General features: G+C 40.7%; 1 protein-coding gene and 1 long non-coding RNA gene across 2 annotated transcripts in view; both read left to right on the top strand.

Annotated features, from left to right (window-relative positions):
• WDR27 (WD repeat domain 27) overlaps positions 1–14733 on the top strand; it is a 131573-nt gene extending 116840 nt beyond the window's left edge. Inside the window, exon 24 of the mRNA XM_021296077.2 lies at positions 14571–14733. Coding sequence (XP_021151752.2) covers positions 14571–14618 — 48 coding nt within the window. The 3' untranslated portion in view covers positions 14619–14733. The remainder of the gene's footprint in view (positions 1–14570) is intronic.
• A 2234-nt stretch (positions 14734–16967) lies between these two features.
• LOC135579078 (uncharacterized) overlaps positions 16968–25369 on the top strand; it is a 59947-nt gene continuing 51545 nt past the window's right edge. The window contains exon 1 of the long non-coding RNA XR_010471473.1: positions 16968–17101. This is a non-coding gene — a long non-coding RNA (uncharacterized LOC135579078). The remainder of the gene's footprint in view (positions 17102–25369) is intronic.

Below are 25369 nucleotides of genomic sequence, written 5' to 3'. Positions count from 1 at the left end.
ATGAAAAATTAAATTTCCAGGAATTCTATGTTTTCCAGCACAGATAGTGAATATTTGTTCTGACTTAGAAGTCTCTCTGTCTTATTCACATATGTGCTTTAGCAAGAACAAACAAGTACTAGACGAATACCTGTTTCTGTGGTAGTCTATTGCTGACTGACTGGGAAGAAACATGGGTGTTACCAAATACAAATCCTGAAGTTCACAAAAATATTTTTGTGATACTCAACAGTTTCTGATTATGGCATTATCATTTGCAAATCAGGTTCTTGTTCTCTAATTATATTCCTATTAATCTGCTTGTTCTGATGCTTTCAGTTACGTGTTTTCAAAATGCTCTGGAGAATCAATAAAGTCCTTTACTCGCCCTCACTGCAGCAGTTTAGTTCCTCCACAGAGGTGTAAATGGAGACGGAGAACTATTAATATTTCATTTACACAGTTAATCTGCAACAGAGGCTGGGGAAGAATCTGATTCATTATTCTCCCTCCAACTGATTCTCAAGCTGCCTGACTTCAGTGCTGTCTCGGCTGCAGGGCTGTGAATTGGCCATGTCACTGGGAAAACAACCATGAGAGTTTGTCCAGGGATTTAAAATCCCGTGCTCCACAGCTGTTGATATTTTGCTTCCTGACCCAGATTTAGGCAACATATCTGTAGTTCATAAAGCAAATACTTTATCTTTCCTGCCTCCATTCAGCTAAAGCTGTAAACAGGACACGTGTAATTTTTCTAAGCTGAGCTGGGCTCAGTGTGGCCGCAGCTGTTAACCAAACTGAGTAACTGTAAACATTTGATTGTCTAAAAAGTACTGAAATATCTGCTTCACTCTCAGTTGCAAACAGCAACGCTGACCTGCAGGAGCATAACAGTGTGTTTTCTGGGGTCTGGCCTGAATTAAGAGCTATCAGATGGACAGAAACTCAGCTCTGGGTTTTGGCTCTGACAGTAAAACCAAGGCTGCAGGTGAGGCAGCAGATCAGTTTGCCCAGAATTTTCCAGTTCATTGGGTAAAATCTGGAGGTCCCCATTTCGGTGTAAAATGTTCAACTGCTAAGACATAAGGCTGTGTATGAAGTGCAGATATCTAGTTGGCAGGCTGCAGTAACGTGCTGGCCAGATCAGAGATTTATACTAGCCTGCACTATGATTAAGGTCACTGGCAACCTGTGGAAGTAAAGCAGATTTTACTACAAAGTAAAGGAGTTGCTTTCCAGGTCCTGAGTAGAGGGCTGAAGTTTGCCAAAATATTCAGAAATCTCAGAAACAGCCAAGTGGAGACTGACATAGGTTCTTTATCTGAGACGTTTTATCTTGTCTGCCAAGTCCTTAGCTCCTGAAACAAAGAAACTCTGTCTTTGGTCATGCAGAGCATGGAATCTACAGCTAAAAGCCAAAGGTGGCTTTGCCCTGCCAAGCTGCTCGTGCGTGTGTGGCTGCCAGGTCCTTCCCAGGGCCATGGTCCTGGTGCAGGCTCAGAGCCAGGGCGAGCCTCAACTAAAGGAACAGGCCACAGGCACGCAGTGGTACCAGAAGTGATGGAGTGGGTGAAGGTGTTATCCACACCGGTCTCCAGGTGCTGATTTCTTAGAGGAAAGACCAATTCTTCTTGAAGGATGCAAGAACAGGGGTGGGAGTTGGGAGCATGAATCCAAGGGGACACAAAATGGTACAAAAATGTCAAGGAAAGCAGAGAAATGTTGGTGTTTTGCAAAACATAGAGCAGGCAGCCATGCACAGACAAGGACCTGTCAGGCCACATGACTTACAAGAGAGCTGAATAGGAGCTGTGAAGCCACATTTTTAAAGGATGCCTGGCTTACGTTTGGCCAATATATTAAACTAAGCAGACCTGCACTGACAGGTTACTTAATATAGAGGCTGACTTTTGCAAGCCATTGGTGAAGGTCATGTTAGCTGTCAAGATATGCATATACATTGAGGACAACTAGTTTTGAGGCTAGAAGAAGATGACACCTGTTTTATTCATGGCTGAATGGGACATGCCACGGTCAAATGGAGACACTCAACAGAAAGGGCATCAGGGAGCCTTTGGCACGACATATCTTCTTTACTGTGGTCATCGCCACTTTCACTATTCTGCTTGGCAAAGGATGTTCTGAAATACAGAAGTTTACAGTGTGAATAATTTTTTCCAATGATTTATGACTTTTTCATCATGATTATTATTTTGTCCTTGTTGGTTTCCTTCCCACATTATTTTAAGTGGTTCTGTACAACCTTGAAGCTCAGCACCCTCAGCACACATGCTGTTGTATTCCCTTGGAGAAGCTGCCTGTTTCCTCACACGGACACAGGTGGTGTTGGTTAGTGGATTTCTCTATAATGCACTTTTGAGATGATTCCCTTCTCTTTGGAAACTTTCTTCCCATTCTGAGGCATCTTTGCTGAGTTTCTCCCCTTGTTAATAGTTTGAAATGCATGTTTGCCTTCACAAGGAAGTTGTTTTTTATTGTTTTCCTTTTATGATTGAAGGCATATGCTGATCTCACCAGCTGAGTCCTGTATGGAGTGGCATCTTTCAAGCAGACAAAATAATACTGATAAAATTATCGAATTAGAACTCTGAATTATGAATCAAGTTCTATTCAGTGGATGCTCTTGGTTGAGACATGCAATATAAAACAATAGCGGATTAGGCTCAAGATCCAGACAAATGTTGTTTAAAATCTCATGTTACATTTCAAAATGACAAAAGAACACATAAATAAAATAAGTTGACTGGAGACCTGATCCTCAGAACCATTGTTTCACATCAACATTAGACTATCTAAGAATTTCAGAGCTGGAAAGAACTGATCCTCCTTTCTATAAAGTCCTCAACAAAAACAGTTCAGCCAGGCAAATATGAGATCTGCAGTGGGTGCATGACTCATTTAACACATAAATGTCATCTGAGCAGTGGTGAAGACTTGTACTAATGTTTATGTACAAAAAACTTCATTGTTATCAGAGCAAGAAGTAAAAATGAAACTTCTCCATCCTAAAGCCCTTAACTTTGAACAGGCAAAGGTACTTTAACATCACAAAAATGGTGGTCTCTGAGGTCATAGTTTCCTATACACAGCTACCCTATGGGATAAACTGAGTACTGCTGAGCAGGTGGTTAGCTTTAGAAACGAGATTATCATATTCCCTAAAGTGGTTTGAGATAACTACAAGGTTTACTTCCGTCAACAGACAAAAGGATGTCTCTAGCCTAAAATCATGGTACAGTGGCAAACTCACAGCACCAATTAAAAGAAAAAATACGATAAGCACTAATTATAAGAGGAGAAAATACAAGTCAATATTTTTTATTACATTCTTATACCATCAGACAGATATAACTTCTGTCCAGAAATTCTAAAGCTGACAATACCTTTGGTCTCCTAATACTGGTTTTAAATAAATCTTTGAAAACTGAGGACATTTCAGAAAGTTTAAGTGTGTTAATGTTCTGCCAATATTTAAGAGAAGAACTACACTATGTTCAGATGAAAAATATTTGATCTGAATTAGGTTTGAGGTTAAATAACAGACAAATTGATACAGATATCAAATGATGACTGATAAGTAGGGCCATAAATTATGACGGCATGAAGAACGAAAAGTCATTGTTAAACAAAAATTATATAAATCTTTGATGTGTTTTCTAATGACTGATATAAAAGGCCTGCATAATGGAACATATTTAGACTTTGTAAAGCAATTTGCTTACTATGGCATTGTATTTGAAATTAGCACTGCACTGTAGCAGCACATTTTAAATTGATAAAGGATTTTATTTGAGATGAATCTCAGGAAACACAATGAAGAAATAATTGTCACAGGAGAATCACTATCAAATGAAATGTTTCAAAGGGTGCTCTCCAATGAGCTATTGTTGAGCTGTCAATCTTCAATGTATCCATAATATAGAGGAAAAAAAAGTAAAATAGATAAAATTTGCCAGTAGAGCAAAACTGGCAGCCATATAAAAAAATGAGAACATGGCAGCTGGACAAAGGGTCGCAGTGGACTTACAGCTGATGCTGAGCTTGCACCCTGAAACTGGGACACTGCTGATGAGATCCAGAAGAGTAATAGAGTGATTCTGCTTTGAATGTCAGACATTGAAGATTCAATGCTGCTGTCAACCGATCGTCAAGAAAACTGAAAAATCAGAGAATGTAAAAAAGAACACCAGAAACAACTGAAGAAATGGAGAAACGATTCATATTGTGGTATTTATGCTGCTTCAACTGTTTCAATTAGAAAAAAAGATGAGGGTTGGTTGCTCTATTTGAATACCTTCCTGCCTGGGCTGAAGCAAGTTCTAAATTTTCTTAGAATCCATAAAAGAAAAGATAACAAGAATCTGTGGCCATCTGTTTTTAACATTGCATGAGGGAAACTATTAAGGGAAGTGGTGGATTCTTCATCTCATGAAGTTACTGGGCTGGGGTGCCTTTGTCAGAACGGGGGGTGAATCAAGTGACAAGAGTGGGAGAAAACAACTTCCTTCACAACAGAGCCATGGGAACTGAATTACTCACCTCCCAGACTGCCTTTAAATCCAACCTAGGCCTGTGGCTGTGGGGAAGGTGCTCGGCCATCTTGCTTCATTCAGATCCTTCCTAGGAAGCAGTTAGTGAACTCTGGAAAAAAACTTAAACAATAATCTCTGATTTCATCTTCATTCTTCTGTAAATAGAGTAAAAATGGTAGATTAGGAACAAAGTTTCAAGCAAGAAGCTTTTTGTCTGATCCCATGTCGTTGGCTCCCCAGCTGTTGCTTTTCATTAACAGCATGCAGTTATATTTGAGAAGAGAAGGACCTGGATGCTGACAACAGTTGTCATCAACACTCAACCTCATGTCTGGGGTATCCAGCGTAGTGGATAAGAGTTGTGAACTACTTACATCCATTTTAAACTTTTTGTTGTCCAGGAGGACTTACATGGCTATTGGCATCTTCTGCAACTCTGTGGAAGGCCAGCAAAAAACCCAGAGGTCCTCCCTTGTTTCTGTCTACTATTCCTGTCCAGGCTGGTGGGTCTGAAAAGGCTGATTTAGATGTAGATGTGGTAATTTATTAAAGTCACAGAGCTGTGGGACTCAGTTAGAAGCTCAGAGACATCCAAAAAGTTTGCTTAGATCAAGTATAGTGATAGCTAGTGGTGCCCCCATAGCCAGAAGGTGCCCTCAGGATGGGTGTTTTGCAGTTGGCAGTGATTTGCCTCGTAAGTCATGAGTAGACCCAATTTATTACTAAAGGTAAATCAAGCAGCAGAGGATTTATTGAGTGTTGGGTAACTGCTGAATCAGTGCTATGTAGTTTCTTTTAAACAGAGAGTCAGATGCCAAAGTTATGCCTGACAACTAGTTTAGACACATGGCAAAATTGTAGGTCTGGGGGTTTTCACCTGGATCCAATGTTAATTGGATTTGGGAGGTGATACTGAAAGAAACAATTATAGTATGAGCCCTTTCTCATCATTGAGGCTGTGGTTACATGGAAGGGTGAAGTCAGAAGAAAGGGCTGCAGAACCTCATGGGAAGTTGGGAAAGATACATATTTGGGATGGCCAGTGTTTTGAGCCCTTGCAGGAGGTGGCACATAGATTTGAAGGTGAGTGTACTGAGAGCCTGGGGGTGATGCTGACTTGCTGTGAAGCCCTGGGCCTGAGTTAGTTTTGTTTTAGTGCAAAGCATCCTGGAATATTCAAGTATGTGTTTTGAAGTTGCTGAGAAACATATTCCTCTTGTGTTGAGGAAATTTAACTTCCAAAGTGGTTATAACAATCTTTCATATCATGAGTACTGTATATAGAATCATAGAATCAAAGAATCATAGATTGGTTTGGGTTAGAATGGACATTAAAGATCATGCATTAATAGTTGCAACCCCCCTGCTAAGGGCAGGGACACCTTCCACTAGGCCAGGTTGCTCAAAGCCTCATCCAGCCTGGCCTTGAACACTGCCAGGGATGGGGCATCCACAGCTTCTTTGGGCAGCCTGTTCCAGCACCTCACCACTCTCATGGTAAAGAATTTGTTCCTTATATCTAGTTTAAATCTACACTCTTGCAGTTAGAAGCCATTACCCCTTGTCTTATCACTACATGACCTTGTAAAAAGTCCCTCTCCAGCTTTCTTTTATGCCCCTTTTAGCTACTGGAAGGCTGCTGATATATGCTGATATCATGTCTATTTTGGGGTTCACTGTTGAGCAGTGGCCTTCAAGTAGGATGGTAAGTTTTTAAAAGCTCTTGCACTGGGATTTATTGGGTTAGCGTGAGACACCAGACCTGTGCTCATGATGTCTGCCCTTTTTTTCTAGCACAGGTGAGACACTCATTCCATCTGCTTTATTATTTTCTTATGTTGGCTAACTGAAAAGTAACATTCATTTTTACAGTTTTCTTGACAACAGAAAAAGATTTTAAATCTGCTTGCAATATATTTTTCTGATTTTAAAAGCTTTGTTTAGTGTTAGCTGGCACTTTTTCTCAAGTTGTAACCATTTTATAGGCACTTCATGGGTTTTGTTCTCTGTGCAGCATGCCCACAGGAACATTTTTGGTCAGAACTTGGAATAAACACTGAGAACCAGACGGAATTTACCACCTCCTAATGATAGGGTTATTTTATGGAGTTGTTAAATAGTAGGTACATACTGCTGGTTTTAGTTGTTGCTGTAAAAAACGAAACTTATCCTTGAGTAATTTGTTCTGTTACTCAGAATTAGGCTAGTGAAGACATGATTTACCCTTTTTTGTTGTTGTTGTTGCTGATAATCTAGTAATTCTCCACAAAATATTCTCTGTCTGAGAAGTGGATCAAGAACTTCACATCTCGGCAGGGCTTTACCTCTATCCTATGGATGACATATAGCAGAGAGCATGAGGGTGGTCTGTCAGAGCCCATGTGTCAATGTCAGGGAATGCTGCACATCGTGCAGTTTTCCATGTAAAAATACGTAAGCATATTTTGAAACACAGATCATTTTACTGCCAATCAGCTCATTTTATTGTAAATAAGCACGTGTGCACTGTTGTGATGCACTATGGTGTATCTGCAATACAGAGGGTCATTCCTGAAGAAAGGAACAGTTAAAGACTAGCCCTTTATTCCTCACTGTCTGTCAAAAACCAATAATAAACAACTATTGCACTCTGCAGCACATTTTGGGGGCAATACTGAACTCTGTTCTCCCTGTCCACCTGAGTTTCGTCTCTCCTTTTAACCTGGTGAGAAAGTGCTCCAGAAGCACTCTAAGGCAATATTTGTTTTAGACAGGACAAAAAATGAGGGGGCATTGTGGTAACAGGAGGGAGTAAAGCCCATTCAGAAAAGGAAGAGTTAATTTCTTCTCAGAGTAAAAGTACTGAAATAAAGTTTGCAAATTCATTTACTTCCTATAATTTCATAACAAAAAATGAAGCCAGGGGTAATACCATTTTGCCAAAGATTCTCACTGAACTATGGCTCATTAGTTATTTTATGTTGCTTAGCAGAGTCTGTTTATATCTACAGAAATCCGGCTAATTCAATGAGTCCCTTCTCTCTGCACAGACTTCTCTGTATTTTTGCCCATCTACCCATGCCCTGTGGGTTTGCCATCCATATGCTGTATACAAAGCTGAGCACACGTGCTTATTTTGTTGAGGAAAACTAAAACTGTTGAGATCCATTCCAACTACATTGGCACTCATCTGGGCTATTTCAGAGCAGGGCAGAAAATATTTCACCATGATTTACCCTACCTTTTCTATGTTTTTATGAGCCTGAAGATCATAATAATGTAACTCAGATCCAGGCCTATTAGAAACACCACGTTTGAAGAGCACAGTTGAAATCTCTTTTTATTCAATGAGTGGCTCTTTCAGGCACTCTATTTTGACACAGATTAAAATGACTTTCCTAATTTTTTTCTTATATCTGTCATTCCTGAGGTACTTTGCTGACACTGATACTGAGCATTTATCATGCCCTTCTGTTGGATGGAGCACAGTGGAAGAGCACTTCATCTCAACAACTTGTTGGATGTTTTAAAGAGGCAGTAGAAGGCCACAGAGGAGTTGATGAACAGATTGGAGTTGTTCAGGAACAGATTAGTACTTCCAATCTGACATGGACCAGGGGTTCCCTGGGATTAGGATTATGCCCACCTGTTTAGTCTTCTGTGTAATGATCTGGTGAGGTGCCAGTGACCCTTCCTTAGCTGATTCAGAAGCTTATTACCAGCATAGATAAATGTGTATGTTACATGTTTGGTTTTTTCTACCTTCAAGTCTCAGGAGGAATCAGCCATGGCATTTCATGACACGTTCTGTGTATCTGCAGCTAAGTGGTGCATTTATCTAATAATAGCACAATAAGAAGGCAGATAAATAAAAACATCTACACTGTTGTTTTCCTAGTATTTGATGGCTTTCAGGAAACTTTGCCTTTGATTTAAGGAGCCTTACTTGTGCTCCCTAAATGGTTTTCCAGTGTGATTGCTTTCAGATGCAATAACTTTCTCTTTAGTAGAAGAATGAACCTTTGAGACAAAATCCAACCCAGGATTTAGTCTTAACCAAACGAGCAGCTGGTATTAGTTCCTGTACAGAGTTCAAAGTACACAAATCACCAGCATAAAACTATAGGTTAAAACTCCATTCCAGGCACACTAAATATTATGTTCACTTTACTCAAGACATATTTCCTCAGCAGCTCAGGAATACAGTCTTGACTCAGTCTTCCATTTCCATGAAACTCTTTGTTTAAATCCTTCCACAGTGAATTTCATGGGCAAGGACCCAAGTAAGTAAGTGAATCAATTGTTGGCAAATTTTTGAGTGCACTGAATGGTGAATGACTTTAAGATCTCAACTGTACACCCATTTTCAGCTCTTTGTATGATTTTTATGTAAAATGGAACGATACTTAAGAATGCCTTCTCTTCCCTCATCATCTCTGTGCACTCACTCACACACATTTCCATTATTTTAAGTCAATATTTGAGCCAATGAATGTTCAGGGAGGCCCAGCTCATCACCTTGGAAAAAGTACAATGATGTGCCCACTGGACTAACATTTAATACATGCAAATTCTTATCACAAACCCGCAGTTTTGTCTCACCTGAAACAATGACATTCCACACACAAGGCTTCCTCAGATTTCAAGGCTACTGAAAATGCAACTGTTATTACAACAAACTAGACGCTGCTCAGGAAAAAGTCTTGCTTTCATGGCACCAGAACAACCATCTCTCTCTCACCTTGCAGGTATTTGAATCACTGCAGATTGGCCTTCTCACTTAGACTAAAATAACAAATTAGAAACCAAGCTGGAACAATACTATTTTTCCCCTTTCCCCCTTTCCCCCCTTCCCCCCCACTAAGTTCCTGCACATGCTAGAATAAACCAAAGGGAGGAAGCACAAATAAGCAATTGAGAATTTAATTAATTGACATCCTGAGGTAAATAACAAAGACTTAAAAATAAATCAAACCACCCCATTGAACAGGAATGAATAACATGATTTAACTAACACACCAACAATAAGAGCAGCATCTTTCATAGATTCTAGGCAAGCAAAGTTCAAGCCAGCAAAATACTTTCCAGTTTATAAAAGTTTTGAAAACTGCCAGGGGATATGTCCTGGCTTTCCTAGCAGTGGAGCAAGAGTGAGCTCCAGCAAATCACATGGAAAAAGCATAAGTGGAGCAGATTTTCCAGGCACTAATTCAGTGCAAAAGGGGGTCTCCCTTCCAATATTACAGAGTACTGATGTGTTAGTGGTCTCCTTTCTCACATCACTGAGCCCTGTTGGATGGATTGCAGGGGGTCTCTTTCCAAATACCATTAAGTCCAAAGAAAAGGAAAGTTCTCTCTTCTCTAGTATCAATCAATTGAGTATTAACGAATGGATATATAGAAGGTCACAGGTTTTGCTGGAGATTTTGTACTGCAGGAGAACATAGAAATGTTTTCTATAAGTACATTTGCACGTAGCCTTTATGGAAAAAATATGATAGATTTTAATAGAGTGATAGTCTTCCTACAGAATTTAAAAATCAATTTATAGAATTGCATAGGAGGGATACAAATGTTGGATAAAGTAATTTCTATTGGACCATTTTGGCTTTGCTCTTATTACATTCCAAAGGTTTTTTCCATAAATGAATAAAGCTGAATATAGTGTACTGGATGCTTCTGCAGTTTACCTACTACCTTTACTTTCATATATTTCCATGAGATTGAGGTGTATGTGCTGGTATAGTTTTCTTGTAGTGCATTTTCATGATCTTTTCATTCATTTGAAAAAGGACAAAAAATCAGTGAACCAAAGGAAAAAATAATCTATACTGCTTCTGGTTTGTCTCCTCCTTTCTTTTTCCTCTGACTTTGTTCAACTTCCTATTTTGCCTCCCTTTACATTTGAGGAAGATTTGTATAGCATACCTCTTGGTAAGGAAACATACCCATTATTGAGAGCATCTAGCTAACAGTGTGAGAGCTATTCCCTCCTCACTACACACAAAAATGAAGTCCTCAGTGAAATGATTTATTATGCAGACCTCAGTTTATTGAGAATAGCCCAGTAATTTACTTAGTTTGCAACTAGCAAACAGAACAATTTCATCCATTTATGATATTGTAAGATGCTAGCAAAACCCACTGAGCAGTCTTTGGAAGAGTCCTCAGTCTTTTACCTTGGCCCTTTAGTGACTTTGACCAGAAGCTTATTAGCTCCCTCCACCTGTGCTCTAACCTTACTGACTGATCAGAGACTATTTAGACATCATTGCATATGTTGACTTGTTTTGATTGCCCATGTTTACATTTCCAAAACTTTTTACAGAATTTGTATAAAATAACAGAACAGGCTCTCTTTTGGGGACAACGCAGGCAGTATGGTCATTTTGTGTACAATGCCATGAGATAACTTTTATGAGACATGATATTTAAGTTTACAGAGAAAAAAACAGTGCAAACACTCATATACAGCCCTGATGGTCTGTCATAGTTGTTTTCTTGGACTTCATGTTCACCCTACAGTAAACCTCCTGCTAATTCCTTCCAGCCCACTCAAAGGGAGCGTGCTGGGAGCCTAGGTATGGCCTAGGGAATATTTAACATTTCTGTGCCCTCAAATAGATGTCAAACACCAGTTTATACTTATGACTGAAAATAATCTTTTAGTTTTCTGGATAGAGATAGATGATTAAGACCAGGGAAAATAACTATTCTGGGAAGATACCTAGCACTCTCCATTGTCTGTGGAAGATATATAGATAACTTAGATCATATGTCTCTGTTTTTGAGACCCAAAGCTAGGTGTGATGAACCAAACCCTAAGTAAAGGTGCATGCATTAGACATCACCACCAGGTCTGGAGGATCCCTCAGGAGAAACTCTATAGAAAAGTATTACTTTTTCTCAACATCTAAAAAAGTGTTATAAATGTTGTTCCACTAAAGCTGAGGACTTCTTCATTCATTTTGGGTGTTCTCCGTAGCAAGGAATAACCCAAATGTCTAGTTCAAACTTTCCTATCTGACTTAGCAGAGTAAATAACTGAGTTAATACTTCTATTCTCTCCCATTGTTCTTATATTTCCTTCTTGAACTCTCAGCTACTCAAACACTTATAACAAACCTTTCTGTTTACCACTGTGTTCTAGATAACACTTTTTTAACTGTAGTCTTCCACCTGTCCAGCTCTAAGTCAACAACCCACTGCTGAGCACTACTGTGGTCAAGTGCCTTTATTGGCCATGAACAAAGTATAATATATTTCACAGTTCAGAACCTGTGGATGTGTACATCTTAACTGTTGTTGGGTCACAGAGCCCTCCCTACATATGTTTTCTTTCATTTTGTAAGATCTGGGTTGGAAATCTTGTGAGAAGATGGTTTCAGGAGCTAGTCAAAACTTCAAGTGTGTGCATCTTGACCAACCCCAAGTAATGAACCCCGTGGCACACTGTTTCTCCTTTGCAGGAACTGGAAGTCCCAGGTTTGCATAATATCTGTTTTTATTTCAAAGAATTACTGCCTACAAAGTAGCAAAGGCCTTGGGGGACTGCTTGCGCAGTTTGGAAACCACATCAAGTGTCAATGCCGACTTCTGCTCTCTTTGCATACATGCATGATGAATGTTTCTCCTTTTTGCTGTGGAGGCAGCAAGAAAAATGGAAACTGCTCATTCAGCTTGCATGTCTGTCCTTGAGACTCTTGCTAGAAAGAAAATGTTATTTCTAGTTCAGATTTGGCTGCTTAGGATCTGTTGCTGTAAGAACTATGACTGTCCAATGGGGACCATCCCTGTTCTCTCTTCTCAGCAGAGAGATGTCCGACAGATCAGTGACTCTGCATAAGCTGTACTAAAAGTAGAACAAATGGGTCTGGGGTGATAACTTTCCTTCACCAGGAAAAGCTCTGTGGAAGTGGAAATAGAGCTGAACTCAGGGAACAGAGATTCCTGCAATCAGGAGTTACATCTGAATTTGGCTGTTATTTATATGTGGCAGATGGATGTCTGTATTCTTATAGCATGATTTCTGCCCCTGCAGATGTTTGTATGGCTTTTTTTTTTTTTTTTTTTTTTTTTTTTAACGTGTCCCAGTAGGAAGTGAAAGAGTATGTTTTAAGTGCAGCAGATGCTGCTACTGGAGCTCAAGGAGAGTTGATACAAACTAAGTAGTGTAAGGTTCAGGAGACTGAACCATGCTCTTACCTGTTGACAAGCTGCATTACCTGCTGCATAAAAGTACAGTGAATAACATCCACTCTCAATGTTGCCTTAAGGAATTATTTCACTGAATAACAAGACCTCATGTCATGAAGGAGCAAGGATCCTAAAAGTAAGAAAAGTTTCAATAGGCAAGGGTTTTAATCAAGAAAGACAGACTTTTTCACAAAAATTGTTACATGATCTTTTTAGCCAGTCTAACCTTATATTGCATATTTCCAATTTTTAAAAACACTGATCACTAACCAAATAACTAATGTACCTGTGCATTTTGTAGCATAATGTAACTTACAGACTAAGGACTGCTGTCAGATCTAGTTAAACACATGTACAGTATGTATTCTCAACTGCTTATCTCTGCTTGTCTGTCAGCCTTTGGTTTCTCACCTATACATGCACACATATCCCACACACACGTACATCCCACACTCGCATGTTTCCACCATGTACTTTGATGCCTAAAGGCTGAACTGCAGGCAGTTTGCAATGTGAGTGTTTTTAGTCTCTTTGTTATTAAACCCCAAAGTATAGCTACTATAGAAAATCAAAATTACTTAGGTATTTCAGTGAGCCCTAGAAGCTGGAAGTGCTCTGTGTCCTGGCAGCGGTAAGGATCTGGCACATGTAAAATCTAGCTCCAAGGATGATAGACTTCTGGTATCCAGCCTTGACTTTCCTAGTACCCAATGGGGAACATAATCAGTCAGCTACAAAATGGGGACAGAAGGCATTTGCAAATTTCATGCTATCTTGAAGAAGATATTTTTTAAAAAAAACACGATTGGCAGAAACAATAAAATATCCATTTTGTGTTTATTTCTATGCTGAGACCTCTTATTTCCATTTACCAAATATCTGGATTAATGTAATGTGTGATTTTGGGGGAAAAAAAGAAGACATAAATAGAAACAAAACACAGCAGAAGAACCATGCTGAGATAATGAGCTTGACAGGAGGGCGGCAACAATGAGGATTATGGGACACTGGTGCATTCCCTGTGAACCAAATCCAATTCTTGATATTTTGTCCCGTTTAAGAACATGTACGGGAATTGTTTATGGTCAATGGAATGAAACAGAAGGGAAGACAGAGAGCGATCTCCTTTGGCTGGCCTTTTGCAGGGCGCTCGATACACTTATGACTCAGAGAAACAAACACATCAAAATCCTCAGCCCAGTCCTTGTTTTGAAGGTTGTGTAACCAGCCAGCCACTCCAGTCAGTTTGACACATTTATTTGCTTTATTTGCTTAAATTTCATAGAATCATAGAACGTCCTGAGTTGGAAGGGACCCACAAGGATCATCAAGTCCAGCTCCTGTCTCTGCATATAGCAACCCCACAGTTCACACCATGTGTCTGAGGGCATAATATTCAGTTAATATCTGAATGATTCTGTGCTGTATTTTGGCATTTGTTTGAAACCCTTTGTTTTTATTGCTTACATATATGTTTTTTATCTTAAAAGTTGTGAAAATTGATTGCACTGAGGAAATTTCCGTGAGGCACTACCTGGTACTGTGGAAGGCTTGAAGGAGGGATCAAAGTGCCAAACCTATGAAGTCCACCATGGAAAATAAATGAGAAAGAACGCTCAGAGGGCAACTTTTGTTGTATAGGCTCAGGGACATGCAGGAAAAAATGGTTGATTGGAACAGAGAAAACAGACCCACTCTAGAAAATCTGATAGAGCTCGACATCAGAGAGCTATGACCCTGGGGGTGAATTAAACAAGTCCTGCCTCTGAAGAATGGGAAACAGACTCTTAGGCAGTCTGCTCTGCTGCTATAAGGTAGAAATGAGTTTTCTTTGCTTCTCCTGACGTATGTAATATTTTGCAGCTTGCTGGAGTGATTCTGCTCCTTCAACTGAGCTGTGACCAGAAATGAAGAAGACGTTACTTGCTGATGTCCAGGAGATTTATTTTCATTTTTCCTTCATACTCACTGCAGAGACAGATCTGCAATTGTGTCTAACAAGCAAATGAGGGATGTGTCCTCCAGGAAGGACAATGAGACTTATAGGTGGAATAGGAGGCTCCACATTTTTTCCCTTCTGAGAGATACCTGCCTGTAAGAGCTCCTACTCCTCTCCTGGGGACACCTACCCTTTTGAAGAAGCCTGAAGGACATGTGAGTACTGTCTTGTGAGCCCCTGGACTGACCTGGGGCTCCTGCTCAGATCCCTCTGCCCTGTCTGAGCCCCATGGGAGCAGCGGCTCTGAGGCTCTGCATGTCATCCCTGGAGGAGCTCGGTGCCTGGCTGGGCTGGGAAGGCTCCTGAAGGCACGGGCTGTCTCTCAGTATGAAGCTCAGCAGACATTCCAGCGAGGTAATGTGGTGAGACAAACAATAAATTGACTCACAACAGATAGCCATGACTTCAATTTGTAAAATGAGTTTACCACTCCCCCCTCTCCTCACCTTCTCTGCTAATGTAATGAATGCACTCACGGTCACAGCCTTTGGGGGTTTTTCATCGTTTTCTGGCAGCAAAGCACTCTGAGTCATCAGCAGAAACAGATTAATATTAGTAGCAAATGTCTGTGATTAAGCTATGGACATGACCCCTCTCTAACAGATAGACTCTCAAGATGTGCACAAGTTGGAATTAATCCAAAATTGCTACTAATATTCTGGATTTAGCCTGAATGCTATCTCCTTCCAGGAGCACAATAAAGCTATAATGTTCCCATTATCAGCTTGATCTATAGAAGGTTTTAAATATTTTCACACTCCAGATAGAAGGAAAAAAAAGCAATTCTGGAGCTCACAGTGAAAGTTCTTCGGCTTAAACCTTATAATTTACTTAAGTGATGAACCATCACTGGGTACATCTAACTAGAAGATATTAATAATACCCCATATATTCTAACACTAATAGTCCAATCAGATGTTGCATAACATTGCACAAGTTTTGTTTAAAACTGTTATGTATTTACACAGTAAGCAAAATCGTTAAAATATTAAAGTGTAATATAAAATATAGTGAAACTAGGAGGGAAGAAAAAAGTTAAGGAAGTACCTTTATTAAAGCATTTTCCATAAGGTTAAAATCCTGCCAGAGCCAGTGGTGTGGCAAGGCAAGAGGTGTTTTGTCAGAAATGGCTTTTGGTGGAAGATGGACATAAAGAGTATATTTCTGAAGTGGGTAGATGGATCCTGTGCTCACAGTGTGGTAGAGAAAACCAGAATTTCCTTGGTGTTTTTACATGTTAAATTTTACTCTGATATGAAGAAAAGATAAGATGATCCATTGGCTCTACCTGATCATGTGCTTCTTGAGCTCTCTGTGGGATGTCCATCTGCCTGTGATCACTAACATGCCCCCGACTCAAAAAGAAACATTTTTCAGAGGAGATGGAGAGGTGCAGGTGTGAGTGATGAATGAGGGATCGAGGAACAGGAATGTAAGCCATTTTTGCCATTGCAGGAAACCTTTCTCAGCTTTTTCCAGTACTTGGTGCTGCAGAAGAAGCAAACAAAGACATGCCAAACAAAACAAGGCAACAGCATGCTGTGACACCATAACTTGGTGTCACCCTGGAAATAATTTCTGCCCTAACAGCCAGTTTGCACCCCAAGCCAACACAGCTGGTTGTCCTTTCAGATAGTCCAAGCACCTCCCCCTCACCCCCCACCTTCCCTGAGCAATTGCTCATGGTGTCCAGGGAACTGAGATTTGTTTCTCCCACACTGTTCTTTCCCCCTTGCCTTGCCCTCCTTGTCCCCATGTCCTGCTAGGCTCAGTGGCTGGGCAGCCCTAAGCATCTGCAAGGAGCCAGCCGGCTGAGCCATCAGCACACTCCCCCCTCTCACATTCGTGGCCAGAGGAGACTGAGCTCTGACTGTGGACTGCTGATGTTTTACACAGAGCAAGAGAATACTCCCAAAAGTAGGATACTTCTACCTCAGTCAGAAGCTTTGGCTGCTCAGCTGATTTAATTTTGTAGCTGAAAATATTATTAGTGGTAATAAATTTGTCCGCCCTTTTGGAAATTCAGCCAATGAACCTTTGCTCTCCTTTGTTATGGGATGTTAAATGATGGGAACAGGCTACAAACCTAAAAAAAATACTGGACCAGAGAGCTACAGAAATTACAACGTACCAGTCATGTGAGAAGAATGCAGTCATCCCTTGCGGGTGTAGCTAGAAATGTTTGTCAAATAGAAATAAACACACACACACAAAGGCTGTATTGGGTCAGATTCTGATCTCATAAAAAATTAATACCAGACAACCTGCAGTGGCTTCTTTATGCACCACATCTCTGCACAAATGAGCCCAGACTTGGTCCTTCTTGGGCAAACCTGGAGGACCTGAGTGGGTCTAAACCTTGGGCTGAGTTGTACAGCATGTCTGTTGTAAGGAGGTAGGTAAAAAACAGCTAATTATCCTTCCATGGACTGTCTTGTGCTGTTCTCTTCCAAAGAGATATTTGCAGAGCACCGACTGAAGTGTGGTTTTTTGGCATGTAACAGTGCAGGACTAAGTAAGAAGGACTTAGAGTTGCTGGAAGGGTCTCTGTGCATTTGCTAGGCTTTGTGCTTTGCTAGACCAAGATGATGATGGCTGCAAACTGTTTTGGCTTTGCTCTTCTTCCCCATGCTGTTTGTTATCTCACAAGTCCCTTTGGCACATTCACATTTTTGCCTAGGATCACTTGTGACAAGCGAGGAGAAGAAAAGTGAAGAAGATCCTCCAGAATGACAGTTTTAATGTGGTAATGGGAAAATATTTAAATGCATAGCTAGTACAGAAATTGCAATCATCTCATGCAACTTTACAAGCCAGCAATAAACATGCATTAAAGAAGCAGACTCCGTCTTTGTAGCAATGGCAGGATCTGTAAAATAGGAGGGGGTTGCTCCTCTGCTTGGAAAGAGGACATGCACTTTCCTGGACCTCCTTGAGCACACAAGATCACAGGCTACTTGTGGGAGCTTCCTTCAGGCACATAGGGTCTGCTGGGCTCCAGTGCAATCAGATAAGTCTCTCTGCACTGTCAACTAAGCAATAGCATCCTCCAATTTTGTACGTCTCCTCAGCTTTGCTTCTTGGGAGAGATGCTGGGCCCATGTCACGTACCAGCAGCTTGGAAATAAGAGGAATGTCATTGAGCCTTGCAGGTGAGCTGTCAAAGCAGTCACAGCAGCATCTGCTCATGTCACACTTGGAATAGGGTGATCTTCTCAATTATACACTTCGCTGCTGCTTTTAGCTGTATTTTTGTTGTTGCATCTGGGATTCTGCGTGTTGTTTGTTTGTTTGTTTTTTCCTGAAAGAAGAAAAGAGAAGGTGAATTTGCAAGATACATGACAGACCCTGCACTTGGCAGGTGAAAACAGTTTGTTTCTACTGAAAAATCTTTCCTTAGGCAAACTGCAGAACTTCTTTCCATGCCACTGGTCTTATGTCAACTTTATCTTTCCAGCTTGTTGAGGTGATTTCAACAGAGAAATGAAATCTATTTTTCCAACAGAAATGGTAAAATTAAAAAAGTGCCTTCCAGTTAAAACATTCTTGGACAGTTATGCCCAGATCTGTTAAAAGGAAACATTTTCTTCACAAGAGGTATGTAGACTAGAGTGTTTTTTACTTTGCTGATGGTCAAAATTCTACACTGCATGAAGATCAGATAGAACAAAGCTGAAAATCTGCTATTGCCAGTGGATGTCTTTTGCATCTGGGGCCCTGATGACCAGAGCACCAGCTACTCTCATAGGCAGAGTTTGGCAGCAAAGGTGCTCTCTGGGGAAGAGTCCTCAGTGCCTCTGGTTATCAGATTGCTTGCTGTCCTGATGTTTCTTCTTTTAATAGCAGGGAGAGTCTAGGTGCAGAGCATGAGTGCTGGGATAGTCTGTTTTTGAAACTGAGGAGTGTTAAACATGGGTCTATGAAAATGGGGATTGAAGTAGTCCTTTCAGGAGACAGTCTCCTCTCTTTGATTAACAAATATCTGCACAGCTGAAGAAATATCACTACTGATATTTCTTAATGAAATACGAAAGTCACTGAATTGAACTACATCCCAAATCCATGTGACTTCATGTATAGTTTCAGTCAGTGTCCAGCACCGGATGCTCCAGAGAAAGGTGCAAATAGCCTTGTAGCAGGTAGGTGAAGGTTGGTCCTCCACAGCAGTTCAAGGCTGGCTAAGACCTGAAGCATTTCTATTTTAACTTTTACCTTTTCTTTTGGTGGTAATTTTAATGAATCCTTGTAACTAATTTGAATGTCTGATTGGAGATCAAGCAAAATCTGAAATCTGGTAAATTTTTCTGTTACCAGAAAACATAGGGGTTCTTGGAGGGGCATATTGCTTTCTTGCTTCCGAAGATGTTTGAATGAATCTCCGTTTACTTCCCCAAGAGTAGGATTAGCTACCACAGGAAATTCTGTATGCTCTCAGCGACAACAGTCCTGGAAATGTAAATTCACATGGAAGAAACATGTAAATGTTTATTCTCCAAAAAGGCATGTTCTAAAAAATTATATAAGAACAGGTCTGATTGTGTGATAGACAGTAGGTCTGTGATTACCTCTGCAGCACAAAGTCTGTTAATCCTTCTTCTGAGGCCTTGTTCCAATAGCCCAACTTGACAAAACCAATATCTTTAAAGAGTGAAAACATCCTTCCTCTCAATATTTCTTTCCTTCTCATGGATGTGACATGTCCTCCACAAATTAGGCTAAAGATGATGTTAAAAGCAAAATTAATTTAAAGGCTAACTTACTGCATTTCAGAGAGCTTCCCTAGGTAATGCAATTGCTGGTGCATATCTGAAGAAAAGCTACAAGGATCTGTGTGATGGAGGTTATTTGGTCAAGGATTCATTGCCTGTGCACTGAAATCAGCCTTTAATATGCTCTGCTGTAGTGATGCAACATATATGAAACCTCTCAAAGGATTTTGGACAACTGACACTATTGTTCCAGGCTGCCATTGCTCTCTTCTTACCACCTGAATGTCTTCTCTGCAGCTTTTCTCAATTGCCTTATTTATTTGGATATCTAACATAGGCTGGGGTCACTTGCAATATCTGGCTTTTGCCTTAACAAAAAAAGCCATTAATAACTTCAACAAAAAAAGTTTTGCTTTAAAACAAGTTTACTGCGTTGAGGAACCATTCACATCAGGAAGTAACATGAACATAAAGTTGTGCTGACCAAACTCTGAAGGACATGTGCTAAAATCAATTCTATCAAGTCATTCTACTCTGAGGTACAAAGTGCTCTCTTCCAAGCCTAACAAAGCAAATGATAGCTCTTTCTTATGTAAGAAGACAAGAAAGTTATTGTCATATCTAAAGCTGGAATAATAACAATTACTTGTTGCAGTAGGAATGTCAAAGATCTTGCCTGGTTATGTCCACTTGGCATAAAACACCTTTGTTTATGCCAGGCTCAGAGAAATCACTGAAGTAATGTCTTTTGATTGAACATTTTGCACACCAGAGTTTCCCTAGGATAACATAAATAATCCAGAAGATAGTAACGTGATGCTAAGAGACAACTCATAACTTAATAAAACTATTGTCTCTCTGGAATTGTTTTCAATACGGCAAATGAAATTCTAGCACTGATAGTGTTTTTGTCTGCTAATCTTGTTGTTCTCAGACTTTGAGGCATTTGACTCCTTGTGTAACAGGTGATCTTACCAAAAAGCTTCTTAACTGGTCATAGAATCATAGAATAGTACGGGTTGGAAGGGACCTTCAAAGGTCATCTGGTTCAACACCACTGCAATGAGCAGGAACATCTTCAACCAGATCACATTGCTCAGTGCCCTGTCCAGCCTGGCCTGGGACATTTCCAGGGATGGGGCATCTACCACCTCTCTGGGAAACTGGTTCCTGTGTTTTGCCACCCTCATTGTGAAAAATGTCTTCCTCATGCCTAGCCTGAATTTTCCCTCCTTTAGTTTAAAACCATTACCACTTGTCCAGTCATAACACGCCCTTCTAAAAAATCTGTCACCATCTTTCTTATAAGCTTCTTTTAAGTACTTAAAGGCTGCAATAAGGTCTCCCTGGGGTCTTCTCCTCTCCAGGCTGAACAACCCCAACTCTCTCAGCCTGTCCTCACAGGAGAGGTGTTCCAGCCCTCTGATTATCTTGGTGGCCTCCTCTGGATCCTCTCCAACAGGTCCATGTCTTTCCTGTACTGAGGGCTCCAGAGCTGGAGGCGGTACTCCAGATATGAGATTCACTTGCTAAACTCACGCTCTGAAGTCAGCTTGTTTTATTTGAAAATCTACATTTCAGAATATTATGAAATGTATGATAAAGTTTTGCATCAGCCTTGTCTCCCCTCTTTCCCTCTCTGCTGGTAGAGCACACTTTCCACCGTGAAAAAAAAAAAGCCCTTACGGGTACTCTGCCTTTGCAAAAATGCTACTTTTTTTTTTCTTAGTGCCAAACAATGTTTTCAGGAATCTTTGAATCCATGGGGATTCTTGCCCTTGAAGTAGCACCGGAGCCTCACCAGGAATGCATCTCTGAAGTGTTCTGAGGATGTTTGCTCTGGTTGCATGTCTGGTCCAGTTTCCCCTTTGACAATTTTACCCATAACTTGTTTTCAGAGCAGATATTTGCATCTACATGCTTGTGAAGTTGTGGGATATGCTTGGCCTGTGAGAACTACAGCTGTGCTCTTGCTGGAGTTAGGAACTGTTAGTCTAGACTTGTTGCCCATGTGGAAAAAACTCTTTAAAAATCACCCTGGTGTTAAATAACTGATTTTGGGGTGCTCCGAATGAGAGCATAGAACATGTAAAAGATTATTGGGTATTTATAGACCCATATTGTGCAGCTTAAGCTGTGTGACTGGTTACCACTCCCCCTCTTAAACAGCTTCACACTTCTGTACAATAAATCCTCACATCATCATTTCTGTTTGTGGTTAGTCAACTCTGAGGGCCATAGCCTGTTCCTGATAATAGACAATTAAGTTACTCTTCAGCTGTAGGATTTTACACTTGATGGTTTCTAACCTTGTTTGTGGGCAGTTTGCAGTGGATAAAGGTTTTGACTGCCACCCTCTTGCAATCCTCCTGGCCTCTGAACATGACTTCAATGCTCTTGGAAGCTAAATCAGTTTCCAGCTCAGATTTCTGACTGGTAAACAGGCAAACCCTCAAGAAAGACATTACCTGGGAATATTACCACATGACCTTGCCTCAGAGATATTTTGGAGTGCTGGCACTATGAACATTAAGCCGTCAAAATTGTTCCTAACCAGGATAAATGCCTTTACACAGGCTGCATGCTTTGCCCGTAGTTCTCTCGTAGCTGCCTCCTCCTGTGACAGTCAGGGCTACAGGAAATCTCTTTGCAAGGATGAAACCACCAAACATGGGCTTTGGGATAGGAGGAATGGGGGTAAGATTTAAAGAAAATGCAAGGGAAATATCCTTTCCCCTGCTGTCATTTTTTCCTAAATAGAAACAGATGTGTGAGTAAAGACTGTCTATGTTAAATTTTGTGAGCGTGATTTTTACTGTAAATTTCCCAGGAAAAAGCAGAGACACTGATGTTTTTGATACCAAGGAAAAAATGCTTTTTTGTTTCAGAGCCCCAAAGTTATAACACATTAATATCTGTGAAGCTTCACTACTCCAGAGCCTCCAAGGAAAATGAGACCTACCACTTCGGCACAGAAAGAAAGAGATCTAATACCCCTTCCAGCTTCCTTCCTGCATTATTCCTCCAAATCAAGCAGCCACTCCTTTCAGTCCCTGCTGTGCTGCCCATTGCCTTCCTCTGCTTCCCTTTCTTCTTCCACTGTAATGATGCTTTTGTTTCTTGTGACTTGGCTCTGATCACTGTTTCCCTTTCTCTCAGTTGATGATTACATAAAAAAGGGACTTTCTCATAAGAAGTTTGGATATGAAGCACAGCGACCTAGATTCTTCATATGTGCCGAGGGTCTGGGAGCCAGACTCTTCATAGACAGGCTGAGCTTCTCAGGCAGGAGAGGTAGATAGGGCACTTCAACACTCCCTGTGCTGTCAGGAAGAGTCAGTCTGAACCGGATATAGCATAAAAAGAAGCTGTGGCAAGCTGGGACTCCTCTCCACTTCTGAAAATGGACATCAGACAGCTGGATTTTTAAAAATTATTATTTTATTTGTAAAATGGCTCAGTCTGGCAGCTGCAAAGAAGTAGCAGCTTGGTGACCTAGTCCAACCTGACCTCTGGTAAAACTAGCACACATAATGTCTTTGTTTTTAACTAGTTGTGAGTAACAGATTACTAGATTACTAGGAGTTTGTGAATAAGAGACCTTAGCATATTTCCAATAAAATATACATACACTACATGGACGAATATGGAAAATGAATGCATTTTTTCATAGTTTTAAATTGTGGGAAGAAACCTTTTTTACAGGAGGAATCAGTGGGGTATTTGGGGCATGCTAAATATACCAGCTTGGTCTGTCATACAGGCAGTAGGGAGAGAGGAACATGCAGGAAGCAGTGAATCTCCACTGTTGCATAAACCTAACTGTCATGCTTGACCTCATATGTTGGTGTTGAATTCTGTTTTGGAGCTGAGGAGTTAAATGTCATATTGCAACAGCAAAGTCTACTGTCCATGAATTTCATGCTGTACTTCATTCTGCTGGATGCCACATCAGCTAGAAAGTCTTTGGAAGCCCTAGAGATGTTGCTGACAGATCCTTACTGCTCCATGGGAAACATTTCTAGGGAAAACCAGAGGGAAGGCTGGTGAGCTCATGCATTACAAATGACCAGTGGTCTTGAGCCTTGTGTGGTGTAGGCAGGAAGGGGCAGCTGTGTTGACCATGGCTCTTCTAGGGACAACCACAGCCTACCCAAGCAGGCCTCTTAGCCATTTGAGACAGATGATTTCATTTCTCCTTTTTGAGTTTTGCTCATTTCCTCAGGCCTCAACTCTTTGTAGCCAGATCCCTGGAGTGTTTTACACTATGCTAGAATACTTTTCAAACGTCTCTATTCCCCCAAACCAAAAGTGTCCAGTTATCCTAGGAAGAAAACCTTCGCAAACATAGCCATCAAGCTGAATCCATCATACAGAAGAATGTGTCTGAAGTATGATGGATACACATACTCTTGGGTAGAATAAACTTCTATATTATTAGCTTGTGTTTCAAATGATGGGGTTTCCATTCATGCCTAGCCACTAAATAATTTGGTTTCCGGAAGATTCTCTGCAATAGGACACAGTAATTCTAGTAGCTGTATATTACATAATTTAAATACTGAAAAACCAGCCCCGCAGGATGGAAAATGCCCCATCAGTTTATTGTGGCATTTCTCCCTTTTTTTTTTCCCTTTTGCTACTTAGAAGTACCCTAAGTTTCTAGCCTTACTGAACTAAAAACGGAGTGATTGTGCTGTTCTTTCAAGTGCTTGGAGATGTGGTTAAGGGCTCTAAGAGGCTGCTTTCTCCTTCCTCAGTGCATCCACTACTTCATGTTTCTCTCCAAGCAAAATGAATAATGTAACACAGACTATTTTGAAGTCGGACAAAGATTATCCCCTACTCCCCCCACCCCGCCCACCCCCCCCCCCCAAAAAAAAAAAAAAAAAAAAAGAAAGAGACCCTGGAGTTTTATTAAAAGATCAGTTTACACACTGTTACATTTATTAATACTTTGACTCCTAGCCCCATAAAACTACATGAAAAATCATGGCAGGTCAGACCACAGGGACATCTACCTTCTGAAAAACTAGTTGTGCTTGGGCATGTGGAAACTTGCTGGCAACACATGAGGAATCCAGAAACTGCCCTTGTGCAAGCTGATGGTTTTCTTGGCATGGACTTAAACTCCAGCCATGCTGTTCTTATGGTATAGTCTTGAGCAGTCATTCAGTGTGGGAATTCTCATGATGTTATTTACAGCTTTGTCTCTGCCTTTCTGCAAACCACATTCACAGATTTCCAGTCTGGCACTCTCAAAGCGAAGAGCACACATTGAGCACCACCTGTGAAAAGTCTGGCTTAAAAGACTGGATGTGTCCCCCGGGCACAATGGGGAAGGGAAAGAGATAGAGTCTGCCTCTGTGGCACCGTTCAGCTGCCTTAGCCATGAGCTCATCTGCTCCCAGAATCTCCTGCCTACAAAAAGGCTGGCACGGTTCCCTACAGATAAGTCTCATACTGTACCATCTTGACTTCTCCATAGGGACAACATCTACTCGTTTAAAGGCATGTGGCGAATTAGGAAGTCTAGGCAACCCCATCCAACAGTTAATAATTTTAGAGAGCTCAGAGCTGGAGCTTTAATCCTGCAGTATAAAATAGGATTTATATTATATATCAATAATGTAAGGTTTGTGCATGCATGCACTTCACATGTATACATTCAATTTCTTAAGTCTTTAAATAATCAAAATGAAAATCAGAATACTGACACGTGTACAGGCATCATTTGGCACTTACCTCTGACACTTGCCACAGGCCCCATCCTCAGCAAATCCGTGTGAACAACCATCCCAGACACATCCTAGGTTGCTCCCAGCTTCTCAGTGCTGCTGCTCAGGCCTGGCCATTCCCATTTTCTGTCATAACTTCTCAGGCAAGCCACAGCAGATGTATGTGTCTCCACTGCTTTTGTCTCACATTGACTCACTATATTGTCTATCCCTACT

This window comes from Columba livia, chromosome 3, assembly GCF_036013475.1.
Source record: "Columba livia isolate bColLiv1 breed racing homer chromosome 3, bColLiv1.pat.W.v2, whole genome shotgun sequence".
Lineage (NCBI taxonomy): Eukaryota > Metazoa > Chordata > Aves > Columbiformes > Columbidae > Columba > Columba livia.
The sequence above is the reverse complement of the archived record's forward strand: the minus strand, read 5'-3'. Positions and strand labels throughout refer to the sequence as shown.